Source organism: Camelus dromedarius, chromosome 36, assembly GCF_036321535.1.
Source record: "Camelus dromedarius isolate mCamDro1 chromosome 36, mCamDro1.pat, whole genome shotgun sequence".
Classification (NCBI taxonomy): Eukaryota; Metazoa; Chordata; class Mammalia; order Artiodactyla; family Camelidae; genus Camelus; species Camelus dromedarius.
In genome coordinates this window covers 12,654,738-12,679,799 of record NC_087471.1, presented here as the reverse complement: position 1 = coordinate 12,679,799, position 25,062 = coordinate 12,654,738, and the positions used below count along the sequence as shown (strand labels likewise).

Genomic DNA, 25,062 nt, shown 5'->3' with positions numbered 1-25,062 from the left:
AAGTCCACTTCCAGAAAGGCACTGAAACCAAAAGCTGAACCTGGCTACCTTCCTAAAGTGAAAACCCAAAAGCCCAGGCTGGGACCCTGGAGTGTCGTTTGGCGGGCTGGACTGGGGAGCCTGGTCACCGCAACACTGCAGGCCCAGAGACGTGGGGACAGCCCCCTCCACGGGCCCTCAGCAACCAGCAGAGTCAACTGGCTTCTCTGCCCTGATGGCCGGTCCCTAAATTTGTGACCAGGTAGCTAAAACCGCAGAATGCACAATGTCAAAACCTGTTCAAAAATATGAGATAAAGTTTCAGTTCAATCATACTTGCAATAAAATTTTGACGATTTTATATATAAACAATAAAGCTTATATGCCAAAAATACTATAAATAGGGTCCTTTGGTGGGAAAGAAGGGATCTGATTCATAATCAGATATTTTTCTATTTGAACTAGAAAACTTTAGGAGTAAAAATTATAATGATAAATGACCCTGCCACTCTCCCCAGAGGGGAAATACTCTGCCCAAAACCCTGTCCCTCATTAATCCAACTGTGATTCAATCACACACACACTCCTCCCCACACGGCCCCTCGCTTGTGCAGTGGCCACGTGCTACCAAATACATCATCTCTTCTCGTCAAGCAGTATTTTCAGGTTGAAATACCACTTCCAAAAGTTTCCTCTTTTCTGAAGGAAAGACAGATCTGAAACATTAGAGCCGGTGTCTTGACAGCTAAGATGATGTGTTCAAGCCTGGGAAAGGCTTTTCCTCAAACATTAGCACAAGAAGTTGCTCAACACACAGTCCCTAGCCCCAGCCCCAGGCAACCAACACCAGAGTGTCTGGGGTCACAGGTGCAGGTGGTCCAGTGAAGCAGCACGTGGAGAAGAACTCATTTCCACCAGAGCTGTCCAGCCTTCCCCTCCATGGCTGGTTTTGTTTTGTTTTTTCCATCTGACACTTTTTAAACAATCCCTAGTTGGATTAGCGCTGTTTAAGGAAAATGTCTGAAACGTCATTATCCCAGCGACTACAGGGTAAACAGTACCAGCAAAAGGCAAGGCCCAGCAGACCGAGTGGGGAGAGGAAAGGCCCTGGGCTCCAAGGAGCCATTTAAAGTTGGACCTGGACAGGCTGATCAGTCTAGGCTAATTCCCTCATCTGCATCTTTACCGCTGTTTTGAGCACCCCCCTGACGATTAATTTTATTATCTACATTCTCTAGTTACTTTACTCAGCTGCAAAGTGAGAGGATGCCTGAAATTTAAACCAGCCTCAGCGGCCCCTGCACCACGCTGCCAGTGAGCCTTGCTTTCATTGCCCATTTGAACTTTTTGGAAGCAGAACTGACTTCTGATCCTTCATTTCATCATTTTCCAAACGATGACTGAGAACCTTCAGGAAATTCCAGCCCGACCACACACATAATCTGTTGCACCAACTACAGTAAACTCATATTTTCAAATTGTACAGATTCAGATTCTCACTTAAATAACTGCAGGGGAGGTGAGCGAGCCCGGCGTGGCGAGAGTCAATACGTGAAGCCCGTCTCTAGGGCAACAGACTTGAGGAATCAGTGAGGCCCTGAAACGCATTCCTGCCCATCTCTGATTCAGCAGCAGGCTGCTACACGCTCCCCTGTGCCCTGGCCGCCCCTTTGTCTGGTCTCGGAATTACACGGAGTGACTTTCTGGTGGGTGCTCTGCTTTTTTTTTTTTTTTAAAGACACTCTATTTCCATGTTTCAGGCTGTTTCCTGTAACTTTCACTATCAAACCACCGCGTGCAGCTGCTCCACCCAAAACACACGGGGGCCTCAGCACCATGTAAAAATCCTCCCACACGAACTGAGGGCTGCGAGTGTTCAGCGGCTTAATTAGAACTCTGCAGACCCCTCCCCACGCTGGCCCAGCGCTGATTCAGTAAGTACTTCCTGCTGCTTTTGTAAAAGCTCTTCCTGGCTTTTTTTTTTAAGCCACTACAGAGATGATCGCTTTTCTACCCAGTTCTGGAGTTTCACAATTTTTTTTTGTGTGTGTGTGGACTCAAGAATTCACTATACTCCCAATGCCAGAATGTCAGTCAATCTGAATTCTCCCAGATTGTAGGTTAATCATTTGAATTCATCTAACTGTAACCAGAATGACTTGAAGGGGAAAGACAAAGAAAGTCCAGAGTCCTAACTTGCCAAGATGCACATGGGAATATTTGAGATAAACTGAGATGAGAAGGTTGTCCGATAAAATAACACGTGGGATGGAATAATGATTTTTTTTTTAAGTTGCACCAAGACACAAAGGAGACCTCAATGCTAAATAAACTTTTCTAAACTTAGTCAGTGGTTTTCAGTTCTATTGTTATAAACTGTTCATTCCTTTGAAATCTTTAAATTGTACCATTATTTAACATTTTATGAATAAGAAACAAAAAGGATAGTAAATAGAGCTGTGGGAAAAAAAGGTACTGAAATTGTAACAAACCAAAAATGCAAGTTACACAGTTTTTAGCAAAGGTTACGCAAATCACACGTTTATACGGATCACTCAACACACACAGAGGTAAATACACTACGGAAACATGCCCACATTCCGTGCGCAGATATTACAGCATAATTACAGCATGAATGGCATCCAACATCCGTTTAAAAGAACACATTTACCTTTTCCTCTGTTACAAACCAAATTCCTAAACTGGCTTACATTTTTAGAAAAACTTGCTTAAAGTGCTTCCTGTAGTAAGAGGAGCGGTTGCGTTCCAAAGATGAAAGGAAGAATAAACGTCTGAAACACCAGCTCCTGGCGAGGAGCCCCCCAGGAGGAGAGGGTGAGGCTGTCCCCTCTGCACAGGCCTGCCTGGAGGTGAGTCTGTGTCCACGGGTGACCTGTGAACAGACGCCTCCCTGCCCAATGATTCACCTACTCAAATGTCAGGCGCGTTTCAAATCTCCACCTAACTCATCCCCCTGCCCTACGTCTCTGCACTTTGACAGCCACTGACGAAGTAATCTGGGTTCTTGCACAGGCCCACCAAACACAGTCAGCAAACAGAAAGTCCATCGGCCTGACACCACCAGCCGCCTAACCCCCAGGTCCCGCTCTCCCAGGAGAAAACCCACGTGGACAAGCGCACACGATCCAGCCATACACAGCGCAGCACGGCCGGACGCGCGGCCAGCGCAGCTGGCAGGAGGCGAGGTCGCTGCGGCAGGTCGGGGATAAAGACCGCAGCCCTGTAACTGCAGGGCAGCCTATACAACGAAAATGTAGCTCATGAATCATCTTCAACGTCACCAGAAGCCACAGGGAGGGCGACAGGGCAGTGCTCGCACGAGGCACCCTCCACAGCCCACCCACGAGCCGGCCCCTGCGAGAGAAGCGGCCCCGCAGGGAGGCGACCTCTGGTTCACGCCCCTGGGCCAACACCGACTGTTCCAGTCGAAGAGGAAACCACAGCTTTGTCAGGGGTGTCACGTCCAGTGTGGCGTGGCCGCTCAAGACCCCCATGGGCCAAAAAACGACTTCAGAAGCCCAGGTGGCCCTGCTCTGGGCCCCTCCACCCGGCCACCACCCGCCACCCGGGTGTCCCCTGCGGACGGTATGTTGTTCGGCAAGTTGCTACTTAACTCAAGTTTCCCTGTGACACTCAGATCATCTCATCAAGTTCAGAACAGGACTCAGCTGTAGTTTACACCAAATCGGAGCAAGAGAAAAAGATTTCAGAGAGCTCCCTAAAAATAAGATTTGGTGGCGGGAGTTGAGGGGGCAGAGAACTTAAGTTGTGCCCAGTACATCTGAAACTCTGCACCCAGGCGTGTGGTGCAGGCGTGGCCCCTCTCTCCTGCAACCTATCACTTCGTTCTGCTCCACGGACCCTGACAGGTCATGTTTAATGGCCAAAAAATGCATGATGGGCCTAAAGGAGAAAGCAGAAGCCAGGCAGGCCTTAGGGCGCGATTCCCCTCTTAGGCATGCCGCAGTCTCACACGCGTAATTAGACGGATTGCCGCCCCATCTTCCCTGACGCATCTGCACACGCAATTAATTAGATCTGATTTTAAAAGCTCTGTTTGGAATCCTTTGTTCCCCACTTCCTGCAAATCAAATTACCAAGGAACAAATTCAATTTTTTCAACTTGTATTTTAAGAGACACACACACTGCCATTGTTAACAGGGCCTAACCCACTAATGGGAGTCATTTAACTAGCAGTTACGCCACTGTGAACCTAAAAGCCAATTCCAACTTTTTTCATCTACAAAATCATCCCTGGTAAGTGCGACCTTCCTGCAGGGCTGCTGGTGGACATAAGACTCTTAGCTCCTATTGAGAAAGGGAGCTGGAAGAAGACAAAGTCCTATTTGGCAGGAAAATTCGAGAAAGGATGGAGAAAGCCTCCGCTCACCACGTGCCTCATTCTCCACTGGTTCTTCCCCCACAAATCAGACGCAGTTGGGGAACTCACAAAGGACGTGAAGGGCTACCCAACAGAGGAAGGCACGATGGGCTGAGAAACGGGAGAGGGGGTGACGGCGGGCAAGGGCTCAGACACTGAAGTCGGGGCCGGGCCGGGAGGGCAGAGGGACAGGAGAGGCAAATGGGGAGTGAGAAGGGGAGAAGAAGAAGGGGTTTGCAATTTGCAGACACACTACTGTGCATAAAGCAGATGGACACAAGGCCCTACTGCACAGCGCAGGGAACTGTACTCAACACCCTGCAACAGCCTGTAACGAAAAAGAATATGAAAAGGAATATATATGTATAACTGAGTCACTGTGCTGCTGTGCACCAGAAATTAACACAACGTTGTAAACTGACTATACACCAGTAAAAAAAAAAAAAAGAAAGAAATGGGTTTGGGGTGCGCAGCAGGTGGACAGAGGAGGCAGTCAGACCAGATGGGGGATCTCCTCCGAAGTCGACGTCTGTGGCGGGGATGAGTGAGTGGCAGGCAGCGTCACAGCAGCCCTGGCAGTGTGCCGTCTGGGGACAGTGACCATCAGTGACAGCTGAGCACAGCCACGGCGCTGCACGCCGCCCAGCCACGCAGGCCAGGCCTGGAGGGGGAGGCACAGCTCGCCTGATTTGGGCTGAGGTCCTGGGATCTGTAGGCTGGGGAAGGCAGCGCCCTGACACCAACGGTGATCCCCAGGGGGCAAGGCAGAGAGGAGAGGACCACTGTCCCGAGATCTGAGTCCTAGGAGGTGTCAGGACCTTCCTGCAGGTAATGGAAACCCTGGAGCTCACAGGGAGAGCAAACAGGAGGGGGAGACAGCCGAGGGCAGCCGTCTCCCAGTGCAGGGCTCAGAGCAGCTCACCCTGAAACAGGGAAGAACGCATCTGACTCAGTCTCAGGTCCGCTCCTCTGGCGCTAATCCTTTGCTCAGTCCTGCTGGTTCTGCACCTTTTGTAAAGGAACGCTGCCTGGAGCCTGACATACACAGGAGAGCCCGTTCTCAGGCTCTGACCTTTACGGGTAGAACACTTCCCCATTCACACAGAGGTAAAAAGTTGCAGAGCAGAGAGTAACATTTGTCCCGTTGGAGGTTTACAGGAACACCATGACCTGCCCCACATGGACAGCTGCAAGAACAAAAGGATTCCGACACCAAGAAGTTTGCAACAACCAAACATGTCCCTCCCCTTTCAGTATAAAAGGAGCCTGAATCCTGACTCGGGGAAGACGTTTCTCCAGGACATTAGTCCCCCATCTTCTCATCTGCTGGCCTTCCAGATAGAGTCATTATTCTTTGCCCCAACACCTTATCTCCAGATTCACAGGCCTGTCGTGCGGCCAGCAGAACGAGTCTGGACTCAGTAACAACCTGGTGGAGACTGGGACCCTCCCGATGTGGACAACCAGAGTCCCCCAGCGTGAGCCACACTGTGACTACAGTGGCCTTGAAGAACCTCCCCGGTCATTCTGGGCGGCTCCCCACTAGGCAGCAGTGGGGACCTGTCCACACCCTCGGGAAAAGCAGATCCAGCACCAGCCTGCAGGGAAGCGGGGATTATCTGTGAGTGAGAAGCACAAAGACCCAGCCCCTGTTGGACGCGCAGAGGTAGCGAAGGGAGAAGCTGATTTTCCACGAGTGGGGCCACCCGCATCCGGGAGCAGGAGAGGCACGTGTGCTTTCAGCAGGGCCCGGGGTGCAGGGAGACGCCCAAGGCGACCACGGGCACCGGTGCCCACGGGAGATGCGCCACTGAGTCCTGCACAGAACAAATACAGCCGAGCCCCGATTCAGAAAAGGAAGGCCATTTCTGACCTCAGCCAAGAGCGACCTGAGCCTGGTCACCCAGCAGAACCGACCCCCCTTCACCAGCAAGGGAAGATACAGACCCTGAGAGGCCAATCTGAGTCATCCCGCAGCTTGAGAGGCAAGTCCCAGAGTCACGACACAGCCGCGATTACAAGGCATTTCCACCCACTCCTTAAACAGCTCTCGGTGCAGAAGACACTGTCACGTCTCCTCCCAGGGATGTGTTAAGCACAGGATTTGCAGAAACCTATGAAAAAGGCGGCGTTCCTCCTCGTGCTCGCATCACTGGTGTGCGGGGAGCCCCGTCACCTGTGAGGCTGTGCCCCCACTTCCGAAAGCTAAAAACAGAGGTGCTGCTCACATCGGAAATCACGCAGCTCATCTCCTGGGTTGAACAAAAGGGCTTGTGGCAGGCTTCTTTTTTAAACCACTCCACATTTATCTTCACAAAAACAAACAATACAAAGTGAACAGCCAAATAAGCAAGCGTGACGCATCCCTCGTCTACAGAAATTCTGGTTCCAGCGCAAACATCTGAGTGAGTCATCGTCACGCTCCCATTTGCCGCATTTTTTTCAGCATGAGGTTTGCAGGGCAACGAAGCCCAGCGGACCACCGGCAAACCCTCCCTGGCTTGATAATTTAACAAACTCTTACCGAGGGCCTCCTGCGTACCAGGCAATGCTCCAGCCCGGCGGGGACACAGACAGACGTGCGTCTAGTGATGTCCCGGCCTCAGAGAGCTCACTGCCTACTTAAGAGACAGAGGAAACAAGTAACCACGATGTTACACAGTCGTAAGTGACACGCAGGGAGGTCCTTCCGAGGAAGAGATCAAACTGCAGCAAGGACGCAGGCGGGTGGAGATGCGGGAGCAGGGGCCCTTCCTTCCCGGCCGGGCGGAGAGCAGGTGCCAAGGCCGCGGCCTCGGTGCTTGAACAAACATCAGGAGAGCATGTGTGGTTGGAGCTTCAGAGGTAACGTGCGGAAAGGGGAGGCTCAGGTGTCCAGCTTCCGTCCGAGCCCCGTGCAGTTCTGAACAAGGGCCCGGGGACCCTGGGGGACACGTGGGGCGGGGGGCTAGTCAGGAGACCACCCCGAGACGCTGGAGCTTATCCTGGCTCTAAGTGCTTCCACCCCTCCGACCTCGCGGGGTGGGTGGGGAGCTACTTCTTAAACTCAAGTCTTTCCAGAGAAAGAGACACAGAGACGCCTGTCCCTCGATGGCACCCATTCCGCGGTGACTGCTTAGCTTGGATAACTGACAACTGTTGTTCCCAATCATCTCAGTCAGGCAGCCTGAAACAGCGCAGGAAACGAGATCCCCCTCCCCTCGCTGTCACTACATGAAAGTCACGTGGGAGTGAACGGTTCTTTTGTCCCTAAACAGGCTGCTCGTCTGCTATAGTACATTCACGGTTCACAAAGCCTCTGGGCCGGCTCTCGCCCTCAGAAGCTTTTCACAGACAGGTAGACCGAAGCCCTGCTCTGCGGCCGTGAGCACTGGAAGGCCCCGGGAGGGCCCACGGCCTCCTTTCAGGAAAGCACCTGGTATCGGCATCGCAGTGTGACCTCACCTGCCAGGAATGCGTCAGTGGCAGGGGACAAAGGTGGCCACCTCCTTCCATAAGGAAACACCACCTGTTCAGAAAACTGCTTCATTGCTCCTTAGTGAGTCGGAGCCTCCGAGAATCGGCTCCAGCCTTTGCCGTCCGTCTACGTCATGAACAGGGCTCTGTGTGTGATGTCACTCTTGGCTCAAACCTTAAAGAAAAGCCCAGCATGTGCAGTAATCAAAACGACACACGATTGTCCAGACCTCCTCTGACCAAGCACACTGCCCAGTCGGAGGCCACGACCCGCAGACTGCAGGTCCACAGCGGCAGGATGCTGCTTTCCGGCCTGGAGACTCAGGAAGGCAGGCAATCAAACTGGAATTTCGGGCTGTGCTCAGTCCATGACAGGAAGCTCTGCGCTGTCACAGCTGAGGGCATGTGGGGTTTCCAGCTTATGAGACGCAGCACAGCTGCCTTTTTCAGAGAGTGACACTGAGGGGAAACAAGGGTTTTGGGGAACAGGACAAATCCATGTGGGGCAGGCCTGGACACAACCAACGGGACACAGAGTTACCGAAACACTGCTTCCCTCTTTCCAGATCACAAACATCTTGCTACACACGCCCCCAAGTCAGGTCATCAAGAACGCACTTTCTGGAATCCCATTTACGTTACCCCAAAGGGTCCACTATTAAAAATGATTCTAGACCATTTAAAGGTGGTGTCGCCATCGAACGAAGGCCGCTGTGTCCGTCCACAGCAGCTGAGAGCTGTGACCTACCCGCTCCCAGCTCTGCAGGTCGCACAGCCTGGTGCAGACATGCCAAGAGCTGGCGCGCTGAGCCCTGGTCAGGCGACACTCACCTGGCTGGGGAAGCTGATGTGACGTATCAACCGAAGGCCAGTCTGGACCTCAATCTGTCTTTAACTCACCTCTTCTGATCTTTGAGCTGCCAGTGTGTCTGGTCAACATCCAAGAAATGGTGACACACCCCCCCCACCGGGACACAGAAAAGAAATGTGGACTAAATGAGCTAAGTAACACCTGCCTCCACACCTTCCAAATTCCAGTATTCACCACTGAATGTGAGGCACGTGGACTAAACCCACGCTGGCCAACACTCCCAGTTACAGAAGGGTCGGGCGGATCACAGCAGGACCGCAGCTAAACCAGGCAGGACACCCCCTGCCCAGACCTCGAGCAGCTGCCACCTGGAAGGAGAAAAAAGCCACCAGCAGGGGCTGAGAAACTTCCCTATCAGGTTAACGTGAAAGATAAACTCGCCTCTCAGCCCAGGAAGTAAAGAAAGGGAGGATCCCAAGGAAGAACCTTAAACAAACCCAGCAGGACACGCGCACTTACGTGACAGACGTTCCTTCACTGCCACCCGGAAACGCAGCGCGGGCCCTTCCTGACGCGCCGGGCCACCGCTCTCACCTGGGGTGAAGTCTGCTCACGTGTGGGCACCACACGGCTCAGCCTCCTGACAGAAGTAGTAACAACGCAAGGCGTCCCCATGCATCGCAGTCACACACCCGATACGTGGGCAACCGCAGGGAGTCAGCAGCCGAACCAGAGAGCCCGGGGTCCCGGGCAGGGCCTGAGAACTGGGGAGAGTCCCTCGGGGCTAATTTACTCTTCAAACTGCCCTGCTCTCTCCCCTTTCTGCTTCACTTTCAGGAATTCTAACTTAATCCTGAGCGCGCACGTGGCCCCTCGCTGGATTGAGGACGTGGGGTGTTATCGCCAACCGTCTCATCCCCTGCACTTCCCGCCAGTCACAGGATTACCTGCCACGGGGGTGACTCGGGGTCTCGATCATCTGATCAACACCAGGCCTTTACTCCAGGTGACACTTCCATTGCAAAGGCAGACTTGCAAGCAGAGCGGTCATGAGGTGCCCAGTAACGATCAGCGTGACCACGGGTTCCTCGCAGACCCGGGCTGCCGCCCTGTGTCAGAAGGATGGCGTGCCTGGGGGACAGGAGGTGACAGAGCCCATGCTGAAGCTTTCGTAAGACTTTTGATTCGATTTGGCAGAACATTCCTTCCAATAAACTGGGAAAACACGACTTGCAGACCACCACGGTGGGTGCCCCCCAAGTGTTCTGAGGGCCACCCTCCAGAGAGGATCCGGTTACAGTCACGCTTCACGAGGGCTTACTCAGCCTTCGGTGACCCTGTCACAGCCGACTTAAATACCGGAGAAGGACTGTGACAAGGGCAGCAGGCGTGCAGGGGGGTTAGACATGCTCTCTCACGAAGACAAAGGGTCCAAACGGACCTTGGGTCCTGGATCGGGAACTGCCAATCCTGTCTGGATGCACTGACTGACCTGAACACCTGCTGCTTCTTCAACTGGAAGGGACAGAAAAGAGGCATCAAACACGAAGGTGCCTGCTCTCAAGTATCTCACAGCTTGGTACGGGAGACAAAACTAAAACACGATTAACCAGAGAACAGTCAAATACCAAATCAGAGCACTGGATGCTCAAAATCAACGTAATAAGTAAGTCAGGTATGTGCTCAAGACCCAGGGTCCCTGTAACGACAAACGCCTGTTACAGACACAGCACGTGGGACCCCGGTTTTCGGCTCCTGGCACCACCGTGAGGTGGCTTCACTGGGAAGGCAGCAAACGGTGTCAAGTAAGACACAGGAGGAAACCAAGCTGACACAAGCAGAAGGGATAACCTGAGGGTCCAGGCACAGTGTGAGTCAGCAAGGCAGTGAGTTACTTTTAAAGACACACAGGGAGCAGTGCTGGCAGGAGGTCACGTGGTCCGCTTCCCAGCAGGAGGCTCTGTTCCACTCAGAACCCCTCTTCTGCAGGAGGAGCTGGCAGGCCTCCAAGGAGAGCGACTGAGATGACGCAAACATGAGGAGATGTCCTAAGAGGACCCGCACAGGAAGCGCGGTATTTGGGCCAGATAAGGGATGTCGAGGGAGTAGGCGGCTGCGGGGTCAGAGGGGGCGCTCCCTTCCCATTAGGGACATGAGGGACGGGACCGGAGGAATGTGATCACACCGCAAGTGCAGGGGTGCCATTCGATGCAAGAAAAAAAAAAAAGAACCTCCTGGCTGTGAAGACTTTAAGGCACTGGAATAAGAAACCAACAAGCTTTCGAAATGTTCTTTTCAAGAGACTTTTTAACATACAGTAGATGGCCAGCTTTGTAAAATGTTCACTCGGTGTCCTTTGTTACCCTGCAAAAGCAGGAAGTGAATATTTTCACTATAAATAGAAGCTCCACTGAAAACACACACTTCATGGAAGCCGGAGCACAGCCAGGCTCTCCACTGCGCCTTCAAAAGTTATCGGAAAGTGACCTGTCACAGGAACGCACTCAGCCAGTGAGGGGTCTGGTCACGGAAAACAGCAATCAGCTGCTCTAGACAGGAGACGGGAAAGTCATCAAAACAGGGCCAAACCAACCGTGGTATCGACATGAGACACATCGCCCTGGCGCTCTGGAAGGAGGGGCGGGGCAGGGTGCGAGTGGAAAACAAAAACCCACTGCGAGGAATAAAACACATGCACACATCCTACGTGCAACGTCCTTCAAAGGACCCGTGCGAGGGCGTCTTGACCTTTCCTAAGACTAATTTTTAAAAGTTAGCACTGCCCTACAAAGGGCACCTTGTCTCCCTTACAGGAGCCTCAGGGAGCCAAGACTGCAACACGACACCGAAGAACAAAGTCAGAAGGTAAAATGTTTTACATTATTTCAGCTATTATTTTCTCCATGTCGTCAAAAAGAGAGATAAGACCGGGTGGGAGGGAGAGAACGCAGTCAGCGACGGTCAATACGTCGGGGACTCCACGGCCGGGCTCAGGCCACCGGAGGCAGAGCAGGAGCGGAGGGGAGACCAGGCTGTTCCTGCCTCCTTTCACAGACCAGGCCTGGGGTCACACCCCTGTCACTGGCAGAATCAGGACAAACCCCAGATTCAGTGCCATTTGCCATCACTAACTTGTGAGCAGTGTGTGAGTCTGAAGCTGAAACCGGCTGTTTAAAGCAGAACAAAGTGTCATGACATGATGCTGATCACCAGTGTCAATTACCCATATCACCCGACCTCGCAGGTGTGCACGTGCCCTCTCTCACACACACACAGATCTGACGGCACAACTGAACAGACAACGGCACCAGAAGCTCTCATTTCTGGAAAGACAGAACCAGGAGGCACTGACATCACTGAGCACGTTCGAGGTGCCAGGTCCTTCTCTCAGCTAAGCCTGGGGGCAGACCCTCCCTCACCGGCTCACAGACGAAGAAGTCAGGCTAAGGAAGGAAGGCGCCAGGAGCCCCACGGGAAGGACCAGAGGAGGGTCTGTCTGGGGAAAAACCCTGGGCCTTCTCCACCCCCTCACACTCTGTCTCCAGCAAAAACCTCCAGTATACAGACGGAGCATTCAGAGGAAGAAATCCATTCCCCGTGTTCCCCTGGACGCTCTGAAGGAGCCTCTGTTTGCCCCGGCATCCTCCCTGCACTGGGTGAAGCCCCCACCCGGTCCCAGCTAGCTCCCGCTGCCCCAGGCGGCCGGCTGACTCCTGCTGACTCTGCAAACCCTCTTCCCTCCCAAGCCAGAGCGCCACTGTGCAGAGGGTCAAGTCCACAGCTGCCCCTCTGCCCTCCCACGTCCAGGCCTGTCTGACCCAGACGCCCAGCTAGTCCATCCTACTCTCAGCAGAGACACCGTGCCCTTCAGCTGTCAGTCGGGATGGGAAAGCCCTGCCCTTCTGTGAGCTCAGACCACCCCCCAACCCCGCAAAGAGCAGCACATTGAGATGTGTGCACACTCAAACCCCAGCCGCCGGGACCTCAGGCAGTGTGCCAACTCCACGCACACACGACACTCGGGCAGGACAGAGCTAGGTCGTTCCCCGCAGAGAAGGCCCAGCAAGCAAACAGCCCGGCTGAGAGCTTGACCCCAAGTCAGGTGGCCCAACTGCCCTCTCTCTGCTCAGCCTCACTTTCCAACGCCAGGCCACGCGACCATCTGTCTGAGGGTCCCCGTGGCAGGTGCAGGCGTGCCTCCGGGGGACACTGAGGCAGACGGCGGAGTCTGTGCATGACTGTGAGAGGCTGTCTCATCTCACTGCACCCAGGCGGTACCAGACTCCAACCCTGCACTCCCTATCAAGGTTGGCCTTTGCTTGGCCAGTTATCTCAGAACTCCCAGGGCTGCACAGGAGCTCAGGGACAGAAATCCCTCGTTTTATAAAAGACGGAACGCTGGACTCCCCGTGGAACAGAAACCACCGGCTTGAAGTCACAAAGCCAAGATGGAAGCCGTCTCCAGCATTCTGCTGAGGTGGCCCTCCACGTCACACTTCATACACCGAGACCCACAGCTGTTCTGAGGCCGGAGCTGGACTTCCCCGGACTATGCGAACGTCTCTCACAGTCACGTGATGACAGCTGTCAACCAACACTTCAGTTTCAGCAAAATAACTACCTTTGTACAACAGCGCTTACGTTTCCAGTATCTTCTAGCGTTTTGGACTTGCCTTATAAAAATAAGTAGAAAAGAGAAAAATGAAAGTGCTAATACTAGTGTACAGTATTAAATACCAGGAAATACAAAATACTGAGCAAAAGTCACCGAGCCCACCAGAAACAGCAAACACACTCAGCCTCAGAGACCAGATCTCGTACGTTGTGCTCAACTGTGAGGGAGAAGAAGTTAAAACAAATGAAATGCTGAAAATAATTCATCAGGAGTGTGTTTAAAAGACAAATTCAGCCAGGAGGGGAAAATGAGATACTGGCTCACATACGGCCACGCTGAGCTGAGCAAATGAACATTTAGGGCTTGAAGTTTAATTTTATTACGTTTATTGTCTAATCCACGTGTTTAATCACATGGTGGGGAGGGCGCAGCTCAGGGGTGGAGCCCGAGCTTCGCAGGTGCAAGGTCCTGGGCTAGAGTGAGCCTTGACCCAACCACTGGTGTGCTGGTAAGAAGAGGGAGCTTGGACACAGACTCACAGGAAGGAAGGCCCGTGAGGATGCGTGGCGGCGGGAGGGCTGAGAGCAGCAGGGCCTAGGGCAGCGGTCAGAGGCCTGAGAGAGCACTCGGCTCTGCCCACACCTTGACTTCAGACTCTGGCCCAGGACCCTGAGGGAACAAGCTTCTGGGCTCCACCCAGCTGGAGCTACTCTGTGACAGCAGCCACGGAAACCAGGAAACACTCCCCCGGCGTCTCCTGAGCGCGCACTGTGCTCCAGAGCCCAGGATGAGCCCAGCCCAGCATCCCCCGGCCCGGCCCAAAGCCGCACCAGCACACAGCCTGGGGCCTGGCAGGGCCCCTGAGCTTCCATGCTGGGGAGACAGAGCCCCACAGCCCGAGGCCAGGCCAACCCCGACCTCCACACCCTCCCCTCCCACAGCCCCTGCACGGGGGCCCATTTGCCCCTTTTTGTATCAGAACAAAACGTGTGTCCAGGACGGTGAGGTGGAAAGAATCCCACTAGTTCAAGAAAAGCTTCCCAGGACGCAGTGGTGGAGGACCCGGGAGGAGGTGGGTCCCCACGCGGAGGGTGGTAAAGGTGTCCCCCCTCCGCCCCCACCAGCAGGGGCCTGGCATGCGTTACTGGGCCCCCAGCCACCCTGCGCACGCCCACAAAACGAGGCTGCCTTCCCGCACGTCAGTGAGAACGGGCATGGGGAGCTCGGGGAGGGGGGCCATTTAACAGAAAACCTCAGGCTACAGAATAGCACATACAACGTGCTCCGATTCCCATTCAACGGTTTTAATCTGGAAAAAAACACCAACAGCACCCCAAGAAAACTGCTGCTCAGTCATCATCCCTGGAGATTAGGAACAGAGAGATCAGAAGCCTTGATTTTTCCCTTTCCTCCTTCTCTACCATAAATTTCTTACTGTGAGTACGTATTACCTTTAATTTTTAAAACGGAGTAAAAAGCACTATCTAGTCATTAAAAAAGAACGAACGTGGTAATTCAGTGGGCTGTACACTCACGATTCGTGCACTTTTCTGTATGTGTTTTATACCTCAATAAACGGGTGTTTTTTTCCTTAAATGAGGTATGTGTACGTGTCCAGACATGAAAAGACTCCCCAGGTATATTAAGGTCATCAGATGTGCAGAGTATGGAATCCCACTGACATAAAGACCGCACACACGCACAATCGGACAGGAAGAGACGTGGACGGACACACCTCGCGCTTCTACAGTGCTGAATTTTTTTTACAACCAGAATATGTTTAGGAACTCACCTTCAAATTTACATTCTCTTTAATTTTTTAAGTAACAACAGTCCTCAACCCCAGCGGGCTGTTTGAGGTTTACATGGTAATGGTTAAGTGACACTCATGTGACATAAGAAAGTCATTCAGCATCTCCGGGTTGTGCTGAGGGTGGGCTCTCGTCCCAGCCCTGAGTCGGGAACAAGGTGACCTCAGGGGTGGTTGGACACGAGGACTGAGCAGTGGTCAAGGACGAAACGATGAAGAAAGAAGAGGAGGCCAACAAAGCCTGCAGCACCGAGCTTGGCAATAAACAGACTTCTATTTTAACTCTGCCGCTGGAAACAGCAAAACGGCCCCCTCCTCCCAACCCCCCTCAACTTGCTTGGGTCCCAGGTGGGTGGTCCCGCCCTGTGCGGTGACCGGAAGCCCAGCTCTGGTGGAACGGGCCCGAGACTCTCATCCCTCCTCCACCCTCCAACCACACCCCCACCAGGGGCCACACGGCACGGCCGGTCAGGGGACTCCTGGATCTCATCCCGCTTTTTTTTTTTTGCTATCAACTGCCTTGCTGGCCGCTCCTGTGTGCTGCCCCCCGACCCAAACATCCACTCTCCCTTGACAGCCGCACAGGAGAGGGCCTGAGTCCCCGCATGGCCCCCACCTGCCCTGGGTCCCCACGCAGACCTCTACCCAGCCCGCAGCACAACCCCTGCTCCTTCCCTTGGGGGGACACCTGGGCCCCACTGAGTCTGGGAAGGACCCTCGCTGGGCTCCACCCACAGGAGAGCTCGGAACAGACGCTTCAGGCCCCACAGTTGTGTCAACACGGCCCCCGTGCCTGTGTGAGGAGCCTCGGGGAGGGCCGGACCCAACGTCTCAAGTCACTCAGCCTGACCACCGCAGGCCCGCTGCACCAGCCCCTCGGGGACCGAGGCCACCAGAGCCCGTCCTGCCGGAGCACATCTCGGGGGGCAGTCGGGCTGCTGGGGCCACCCTAAGAAAAGGCCGCAGACTGAGCCCAAGGTATGCCGGGGCTGGTGCCCCCAAGGCCTCCCTCCCTGGCTGGCAGATGCCATCTTCTCCCCGTGTGCTCTCATGGTCCTTCTCTGTGCATCTGTGTCCCCACCTCTCCCTGTGAGGACGGCAGTCAGACAGTGGATCTGGGCCCACCCTCGTGAGCTCATTTCACCTGAACCACCTTTCGAAGGTCCTACTATCCCCAAACCCAGTGAGGTCCTGGGGGCAGGACTTCAACCACGGATCTGGGGGACACACTCAGCCCCTCATAGTCAGCGCTCACAGACAGGATGGAGGCGTGACTGTGGAGAAGCAGAAGCACGCCCAGCACCTGCAGGAGAAACGACTTCACCTGTGTCCCCATTCCTAGAACACCCCGCCCTTCCCTGGTCTCAGTCCTGAGATGCCAAGGTCCAGCCCACTTCTGTGCTGAGGCCTGATGCATGTCTCCGTCCCAGGACCACTTCTCTCTGGTCCCACACGCAGAGCACTGACCAGTGTGCCCCACAAGTCCTGGGTGGCTGCTGGTGCCCGACCCATCATTGCACAGGAGGCCTCCTCTCGGTCACTCCCCATCCTCACTGCCATCCAGGGGCTCCACCCGCCCTGCTGGAGGTCAGGGCCTCGGACACTCTGTTGCTTTCCCGCCCAGCCCCTCAATGCATCAGCACCACTGCAGCTCAGACACCTCTGCTTCCAGAAGCTTCTGAAGACCCGCCCGACCTCCTTCCCGCCACGTGCACGCACACCCCGACCTGGACCCTCCCTTGTCCTCACCCCAGCCCCTGCCCTGACACCTAGCACCTTTAATGACCCACCGGCCCTGCCACCGTGTTATCCAGGCATGTCCCCCACATGGCTGACACACAAGTTCACAAGTGGAATCTGCAGCTGGTTTGCCCGTCACTATCCGTCCGGCAGCCAGGGCCGCGCCGGGCCCCTAAGAAGTGCTCGATGACAGCCGTCGGCCAACGGGAGAGCATGCGGGTGCGAGGCGCTGCGCCAGCCATCCCCAAGCGGTGCCTGCTGAGCGCGCTCACGCGAAGGCGGCGGTGGCGAGGAACGACTGAAGAGCACCCCCCGCAGACAGCCGTGTGCACACACACACACACTAGATCCTGGACGACGGAACCACACCTAGAAAGCAGGCGCTTAATGATCCCACCAGATCATGACGCTGCAGGAACCACTCACACATGTCCCTGCGTGATTCTGCACGTGTGTATAAACCCGCCTTCTGCAGGCGCTTCTCAGCCCACAGACACGGCCGCATGCGGCCACCGCTCCCTGCACCTCCTCCCGCGGCTCAGTCTGGCCCCAGACCAGCAGGGATCCTTTACGTGGAGCAAAGAACGGACGGCTTTCCACAGTGATGCCAACCCAAGACTTCTTCATTTCCTCATCCGTGTGAGGCAGGAAACACTAAAATTCTGGGAACAAGATGTGTGTCACACATTGGAAATGTTCCTATCTGCTGATAACACCCAGTTTCCCTCAGCAACACACGTGAGGAAGCCACATAGCGAAGATCTGACGGAACATGCCCCCAGAGCCCGCAGCAGCGCCCCCGAGATCCGTGCCAGCTTCCCGCCACATGCAGGGGCAGCGCTCGCATGCGGGTCACCGGGTCGGCGGGAACAGCTGAAGGAGGAGGCCGCACGGCTGGGGTCCACGATGTCACTCTCCTCTGGGGACGCCCCAGGGACCAGCTTACAACCGCCACACACCTCACTCTTAAAAGGCACGTTTTCTGAAATCCGCTCATTTTTCAGGTGCTTGGACTGTTTGTGCAGCCCTGGTTGTTCCGAATATTTGAAAGTAAAAGGTACCAGAAGCTGCTAATGAGAAGTCCTTTTACTTAGACTCAGGGAGGGAGACAAGTTCTTTTTATACTCAATGCAGCATCTGCATCAGCCCACGCTACCCAGCAGCCTGCGTGCTGTTTGTCTCCACTCCCCCCCCCCCCCCCCCCCCCCCCGAGGCAGCAGACATTGGCTCCCTTTGCATCAGCCTCATTGCTTTACCCAGGTTATCAGGCTCAAGCTCAGGTGAGCTTCCTGACAAGTCACTTTTTTATGCTAAAGAGGAAACATAAAGCAAATGAGGGAAATCCTATCAGCCAGGAAATCAGCACCGCCCGCCGCCAAGACCTCAGAGCAATTCACCCAAGGGAAGTGAAGCTTCGATTGGCGCAACGAGCTGCTCAAATAAGGAGCATTCCAAGCATCACGCCTGAATTTCCATGTCAGAAAGAAAAGGTAAAATTCAAAGGACATTAAGCTGAATGCCTGCGCCCTCTTCTTAAATTCCTCTTCTTCAGAAACCAAACACTCACCGCATTCCTCACGACAGGTAAGGCGACGTGTCAACAACTAAGGCACTGCTGCCCACAGCCGGGAGCAGCACTTGTCCAGCCCAATTCGCAAGGAAACAAGACCCCTCCAAGGATGTCAGCCTACTCCCTCATCACGCGAAGCAGAGCCGGGTCGGGCGTCTCAGAAATGATCAGCTCAAGATCGCTGGTTCTGAGGGTGAAGCCCATGCAGACTAACCAAGTGAACTCCCCCGAGAAAGTAAACACAAGAGAAGCCCTAGAGGCAGGCCAGTTCCACAGCGTGGGGCTTCAAGGTGCAAAGAAAACCTCCGGAACTCAACAAGTTCCCTCTATCTTAAAAAAGAAAAAAAAATAGATACGAATCAACTGACAGCCTGGGGATAAAACTGTTTTCCAGGGACTAAAGCACTTAACATACTTTACAGCTGGTGACGCAAACACTTATTTGTAAAAGAGGAGCTTGGAAAGGAAGCAAGGCAATGACTAGAAGGCAGTTACCCTGCTTGGCTCCCTGGTAATCTGTGAATTTACACCATTTAGTGCCATCTCCGTGGGTTATTCCTGTATCACAGGAAAGAAGTCAGTTTTGAGCGTTCACCACAAATACTTGAGAAAAATCTTCTCATCCAGATTAACTGCTCTTTAAAAATGGATTTAATCAGTTTTGCCAATTGCCAAAGTTGTTTCTTCCAGCAAACATGGGATCTTTTTCATCACCTAATGTCCATAACTACTTTTATTTTTGCAAAAATTAGAACAGTATGTCTTCCTGGGGTGCCATCACCCACAACATCATTTAGGTTTATTCACAACACCTTACCTTCTAGAAATTTAAGTTGGGGTAACTGTCCAAATATTTAGCCTCACTCAGAATTATTTCTGCCCGAAGCCAAAACCTGAGAGAAATCTTTGTGATGGAAATGTTTCATTTCACCGCCTGTGAGACCCGACATAAAGCAAGCCCGATTCTCTGCTGTTTTCGCACAGCGCTCAATGATATTTTGTTGCTACAGCAACAAAACTCTGCTACCTGTGGCCATGATTTGTTAAGAGCTCCTCCAACCAGAAAATTCTGGGCTGTGCATTCATAAAACCCACAGAAGGGCTCCAAGCAACACAGAAATTAAAGCTTGATTTCCTATGCATGATTTACCCACACACATACTCATAACACGGATACATGTAAATGGACACATACACACACAGTTATGACTCTGCCGACTCCATCAAAAAGGTAAAACCATGCCAGATTTCCATTTTAAAGTGTGCATTTAAAAAACTGCAGTGTTTTAGATTCACTGAATAACTGCTACCATTTCCCCAAATTTATCTTAAAAGGCAACAGAGACCAACCATCTGAGGAGAACGTTAAGAACAAGAAAACTGATTATTTATATCCGATCTCATTTCAAAAAGAAAACAGAATTTCCTGAGGCAGAATTTCCTATCTGTTCCAGTCAGCGTGGCTCCCTGAGCCACCAGCTGACTGAGACAACACCAAGCTAAAGAGTAAAGAATGAGCGTGGTCACCGGTCCCACCACACGCCCCCGCGGGCTACTCACCCTCGCCGGAGGGCTCCAGGCTTGCACCCGAGGCTGCGGTCCACCCTGGGAGCTCTGGAGATCTTTCGAGCCACAACTGGCCCCAGAGCTGCTCTGAGCCCTTGCCGTGTTTGCGCAGTTGGTGCCCCCGCCGGCCGCCGGGCCGGCCTTGCAAGGCCTCTGCTTGATGCCGTCCAGAAGTCTGACCAGCAGGATGTTGCTGGGAAGCTCCTCTACGCCCGCACCCACCAGAGTCCGGCACTCGGGACATCGGAGTTCGTTCCGGGAACCCACGATCCCCAGCAGACACCGCTTGCAGAACGTGTGCTGGCACGGCAGGACCTTGGCAGAAGCATCGAGCCGCTCCAGACACACGGGGCACTCCAGAAGGTCCAGCAGGGCCGACTCATCCATCTTTACCTACTTCTCCAGGGGAGAAGCTCCAGCCACGGGCACGGTCGTGTGCATCCCTGAGAGTGCCTCATGTAACACCCATGTCAGACGCTGCTCTGCGTCACCGGGGCCGGGGAAGAGAAGACAGAAAAGTAGTATTACCATCCGGGGAGAGGCTCCCAGAAGAGCCAGCAACCAAAACGTGCTCAACAGCGCTTCCTCTTCAGAGCGGAGCCTCGCGCCGGAATATGGTGCCTGAACTCCAAAGTCAACAGCTCAAAACAAAATAGGCTTCCAAGCCATTAAGAACGAATCCCTAAGGATACCTAGGAGTTCGCTGGGCAGAAACAGCCATCAGGTAAATATAGGATTCTTGCAGTAAACAGGATTTAGGAAATGCAGGAAGACCGTACTTTTGCCAGCATGCAAAGTGGTATCTGGTGCCTTGCCAAAGTCCTCGACTCACAGGAAGAGCTGAACGGTGACAAGTTAACATTTCCTCTACCTGAAATCCCTTTTAAAGCCAACAAAGCTCCCACTACGGAAGCCACTTCAGTGGTTAAGGAGCCAACCTCATGTGATCCACTTGTGGCAAATGACCCCAATATTAAATACATATGCTTCTTCACTGGTCTTAAAAACAGAAATTTTTAATCTCGCCCAACCAAGACCGAGATGAAGGTCGACAATGCTAAAGGATACACTGAAGACCAGCCTGAAAGCAGCTCAAATAAAAAAGCACCCTTCAGGGCAGCGATTGACAAACTCTGAAACGATGTGCGAACAGCCTGTGCTAATCCCATTCAGAAAATCTGGCAAAATTATCTCCCAAAGAATTTGAGAATGGAATGCTGGACTGAGAACCCTGAGCACAATTAGAAAATGGGGCCATTCAGGAAAAAGCGTTTAGACCAGAGCCTGCACCAGCTCTCCCCACCCTCCAGTTAAACGAAGACGTGCCCAGGAGAAGCGGGCGATGGTGTGGACGCGGGCAGGAACAGCTGCCCCTGATGCTGGGGCGTGGGGCGTGGGCCGGGCCGCCCCTCTGCGCGGCAGGTACTGCGGGCCCGGGCAGGGCTGCCGGTGCGGACTCGCCGGGGGCCAGGGCCAGGGACCGCCCTCCTAGACTCCCGGCCAGGTGCCAGGTGCGGCCCTTGCAGACACCCTGGGGCGAGGTGCCAGGGCCAAGTGCCAGAGGCCGCCCCCGGATACACCCCGGGGCGGGTGCGGGAGCCGCCCGCGGAGACACCCCTGGGCCAGGTGCCGGGGGCGGCCCGCGCAGACGCTCCCCGGGGCTGGTGCAGGGGCCGCCCGCATAGACACCCGGGCTTGGTGCCGGGGGCTGCCCGCGAAGACCCCTGGCCCGGGCTGGCGGGAGGGTGGGCAGGGCCGGGCCAGGTAGGGGGGAAGTCCATCCGCCTCCTCGCCTCCCCCCCGGGCCGGCCGGGCACGAGCCCCAGGCCCGCGGGAAGTTTCAGGGGCTCAGCAACGCCCGCAGCCGAGCGTGGCGAGTCCGCCCGCCGTGCGCCCGAGGCGCGCGCCGCCGCAGTGACCCGGGCCGGGCCGCCGGCTCCAACGCCGTCCGCGGGGCGCGGGGGCCCAGGGCTCTGGGCGGGGGGCTCGGGGCCCGGGGCCCGGGGACGAGGTCCTACCTCCGCGCGGCGGCCTCTTTGTCCGGACGCCCCGCGCTCTCCCGCTCGCCGGTCTCGGACGCCGCGGCCGCTCTGGGCTCCGCTCGCCGCCCGCGCGCTCCCGCCGCCACCGCCGCCGCCGCCGCCGCCTGCCGGGCCCGGGGAGGGGAATGGACAAGCAGGGAGGGGAGGGGCGACCGGGGAAGGGGAGGGACGAGCGGGGAGGGGGAGGGACGAGCGGGGAGAGGGAGGGACGAGCGGGGAGAGGGAGGGACGAGCGGGAAGGGGAGGGGCAAGTGGGGAGAGGCGGGGCAGGGGAGAGGAGGGGCGAGCTGGGAGGGGCGGGGCAGGGGAGGGGCGTGGCAGGGAGGGGAGGGGAGGGTCAGGGGGAGGGGAGGCACAAAGGGAGGAGGGAAGGGGAGGGGCAGGGGGAGGAGGGGAGGGGAAGGGGAGGGAAGGCGCAGGGGGAGGGGGCGCAGGGGAAGGGGAGGGGCGGGGGAGGGGAGGGGCGGGGGAGAGGAGGGCCGGGGGAGGAGGAGGCGGAGGGAGAGAGGAGAGGAGGCGCAGGGGAGGCCTGCACGCTGCAGCACCGCCCCGGGGCCGCCCCCCACCCCCCGCCTCCGGCTCCGGGGCGCTGGCCGGGGTCCTAGAGGAGGTCCGGAGAGGAGGGGAGGGAGGGGCGGCCTCCCCCGAGGACCCAGGAGGCCGCCGCGGAGCCCGGAGGGCGGTGGGGGACGGAGGAAGAGCCGGCCGCGCTGCGCCCTGCGGAACAGGAGGGGCGCCGCCCCGTCCCCCGGACACAAACCCGAGCGCCAGCGTCGGGACCCGGCCTGGGATCCGGAAGGCGGGACGGGCGGGAGGTCAGCCTGGCCCGGCGACCCCGCGGCCTCTCCCCGAGCACCAGCCCCGCGGGCTCCGATCGGGTGTCCCCCGGCTCACACCTGTAAACCGAAAGGTCCCTGGGAAAAACACATTGTCCACGGATTTGAGAGTTTGTTTCTCAGGCTCAGTTTAGAAGGAAAACGAATCAAAATGTTGTCGTTGATCTCAAAATTGTCATTTTATTTGCATTTACCGTCTACTTAACAAAAAGTTATCCCAAAGACCCGTCCTCAAAGGTGTGCAGAAAATAAGGAGACTTGGTGACAGATACCCCTCTGCAAGAAACCCCTGCCCGGCCACTCACCGGCCTGACACCTTGAAGGGAGTCCAGTGACCCTCCAGTCCCCAGCCAGGGCCATGGCTAAACCGTTCAGGACAATGAGAATCACCGGGTAAGGAAAGGCTGCAACAGGTCCCGGTTCTTGCCCCTCTGTATGCAGTCACCGTGGTGCAGGTCTGACACGCAGTGATTCAGTCTCGCTGCAACCCTGTATGTCTCCCCTCCTCAGCTTTGCTTGGATGGATTAATATGGGGACAGTCAGACTGCAGCAACAGAAACCATAGCCCACTCCCCTCCATGAGAAGTGAGCAAACACAGGTGCACTTGAGCTGAGAAAGAAAAGGGGAGAAATGATCGAAACAGCATTTTTCAGCCGGTAATCTGCAAACACACACCCTGAAAGTGACTGCTTAGCCCATATGCTTCGGCTTCTGGAACTGCGCAGATGAAGGGGAGGCTGATCGGAAGGGTACAGTCAGTAAACAGATAAATACATGCCGTTTACAGTTATTAAAACCAAAACTCAAATTAAGTTCACGTCATCCCCAGGTCACACGAGCAGTCATGTTCGACCAGGACAACCTCAGGTCTGGATTCCAAGTCCAGTTTTCTTCCCACCATCCCCAGGACCTCTGGTTCGCAGGTCACCTCAGGCAAACCTGAGTGCACTGTTTCCTTTCAAGGGAAAATGGACACAGAGATCAGGTAATGACTCTGGAGACCAAGGAACAATTTTTTTTTATTTTCTTCTTATTTGGGTGCTTGTCTGTTTGTATTTGGAGAACAGTGCACGAGGCCCTGGGTGGTGCATCTATTAAAACTCCTGGCCAGAAAATCAGTATTCACACCCATTAGCAAAGAACTGGAGGCCGTGTCGGGGGCTGCAGGCATGGAAGACGTTTCCAAGTCCCAGGGGTGCTCCCTGGGACGTTGCTCAGCTCTTCCAGCATCCCCGGGGCTCATTCACTCTATTTTTTAGAGCACAACTCTTCTATTAGCCTTAATTACTTCAGCTGTAAAGTGAAGTTTTAAGCAAGTTACTTGAACACCTTGAGCCACCTTCCCTCTGTCAAATGTACCTCGAACAAATCGTACCCCTCTTAGACTGCTGTTGGAGGGTTTCTACAAGACGGCACGCTGGTTCTTTGTAACCGTTGTGTCTCTGTTGGAGTAAGGTACCTTCATTATCATTATCAGCCAAGAATTACCCAGGAAGAGTTATACTGGGAAAAATCCTTTCCTGCTAGGGTCTTAAGTCTGCAACAACACTAAGAATTGCCAAATCCTATCCAGAGGATACTACAAGTGAAGGGTGAGCTGGGGAAAGAAAAGTGTGTTCCTCTTACCATTTCTGGGAACTAAACACGAAGGAACAAAGGTAAGCTTGACATACGCACAGCCCCTGTGACTTTGAGCAGAAGCATGGAACATAAACACACCCTGTCCATAATAATGATAGGTTGGATTCATACTGTTCTTTCCCTCCCAGGACTTCAAAGTGCTTACTTAACTGTCATCCCATCTACCTTCTCGGCACCCCTCTGAAGTGCTGAAGACACATACAATCATCCCCACGTTGCAGGCAGGAAAGGCTGAGGTGGCAAGGAGTTAGGACACACATCAGACTTTCCTGTTCCCAGTGCAGGGTGCTCTTTGGGAAGCCCTGGCACATGCTTACACACGCGTATACACGCGTGTGTCTGATCATCCTCTTCCTGCAAAACTAACCCCTCCCCTCACCATCATACCCTGTGGATGCAGATGTGAACTGGTGCAGCCACTGTGGAAAACAGCAGGGCGATTTTCTCAGAAAAACTAAAAGTAGAACTACTACGTGACCCAGCAATTCCACTCCTGGGTATATATCCCGAAAGAAAAAAGAAAACTAATTTGAAAGGATACACGCAGCCTCATGTTCGTAGTAGCACTGTTTACAATAGCCAAGATGTGGA

At 54.6% G+C, this 25,062-nt stretch overlaps 1 protein-coding gene across 2 annotated transcripts in view; it reads right to left on the bottom strand.

Annotated features, from left to right (window-relative positions):
• SH3RF1 (SH3 domain containing ring finger 1) overlaps window positions 1-22,083 on the bottom strand; it is a 107,131-nt gene extending 85,048 nt beyond the window's left edge. Inside the window, exons 1-2 of one of the 2 annotated variants that reach the window (XM_031442072.2) lie at window positions 21,969-22,083; window positions 19,945-20,432 (exon numbers count right to left, since the gene is read on the bottom strand). In XM_031442072.2, the coding sequence (XP_031297932.2) occupies window positions 19,945-20,337 (393 nt within the window). In that variant the 5' untranslated portion in view covers window positions 20,338-20,432; window positions 21,969-22,083. The remainder of the gene's footprint in view (window positions 1-19,944; window positions 20,433-21,968) is intronic. The other variant, XM_031442073.2, reaches the window with a different exon arrangement.
• Between the last annotated feature and the right edge of the window lie 2,979 nt (window positions 22,084-25,062).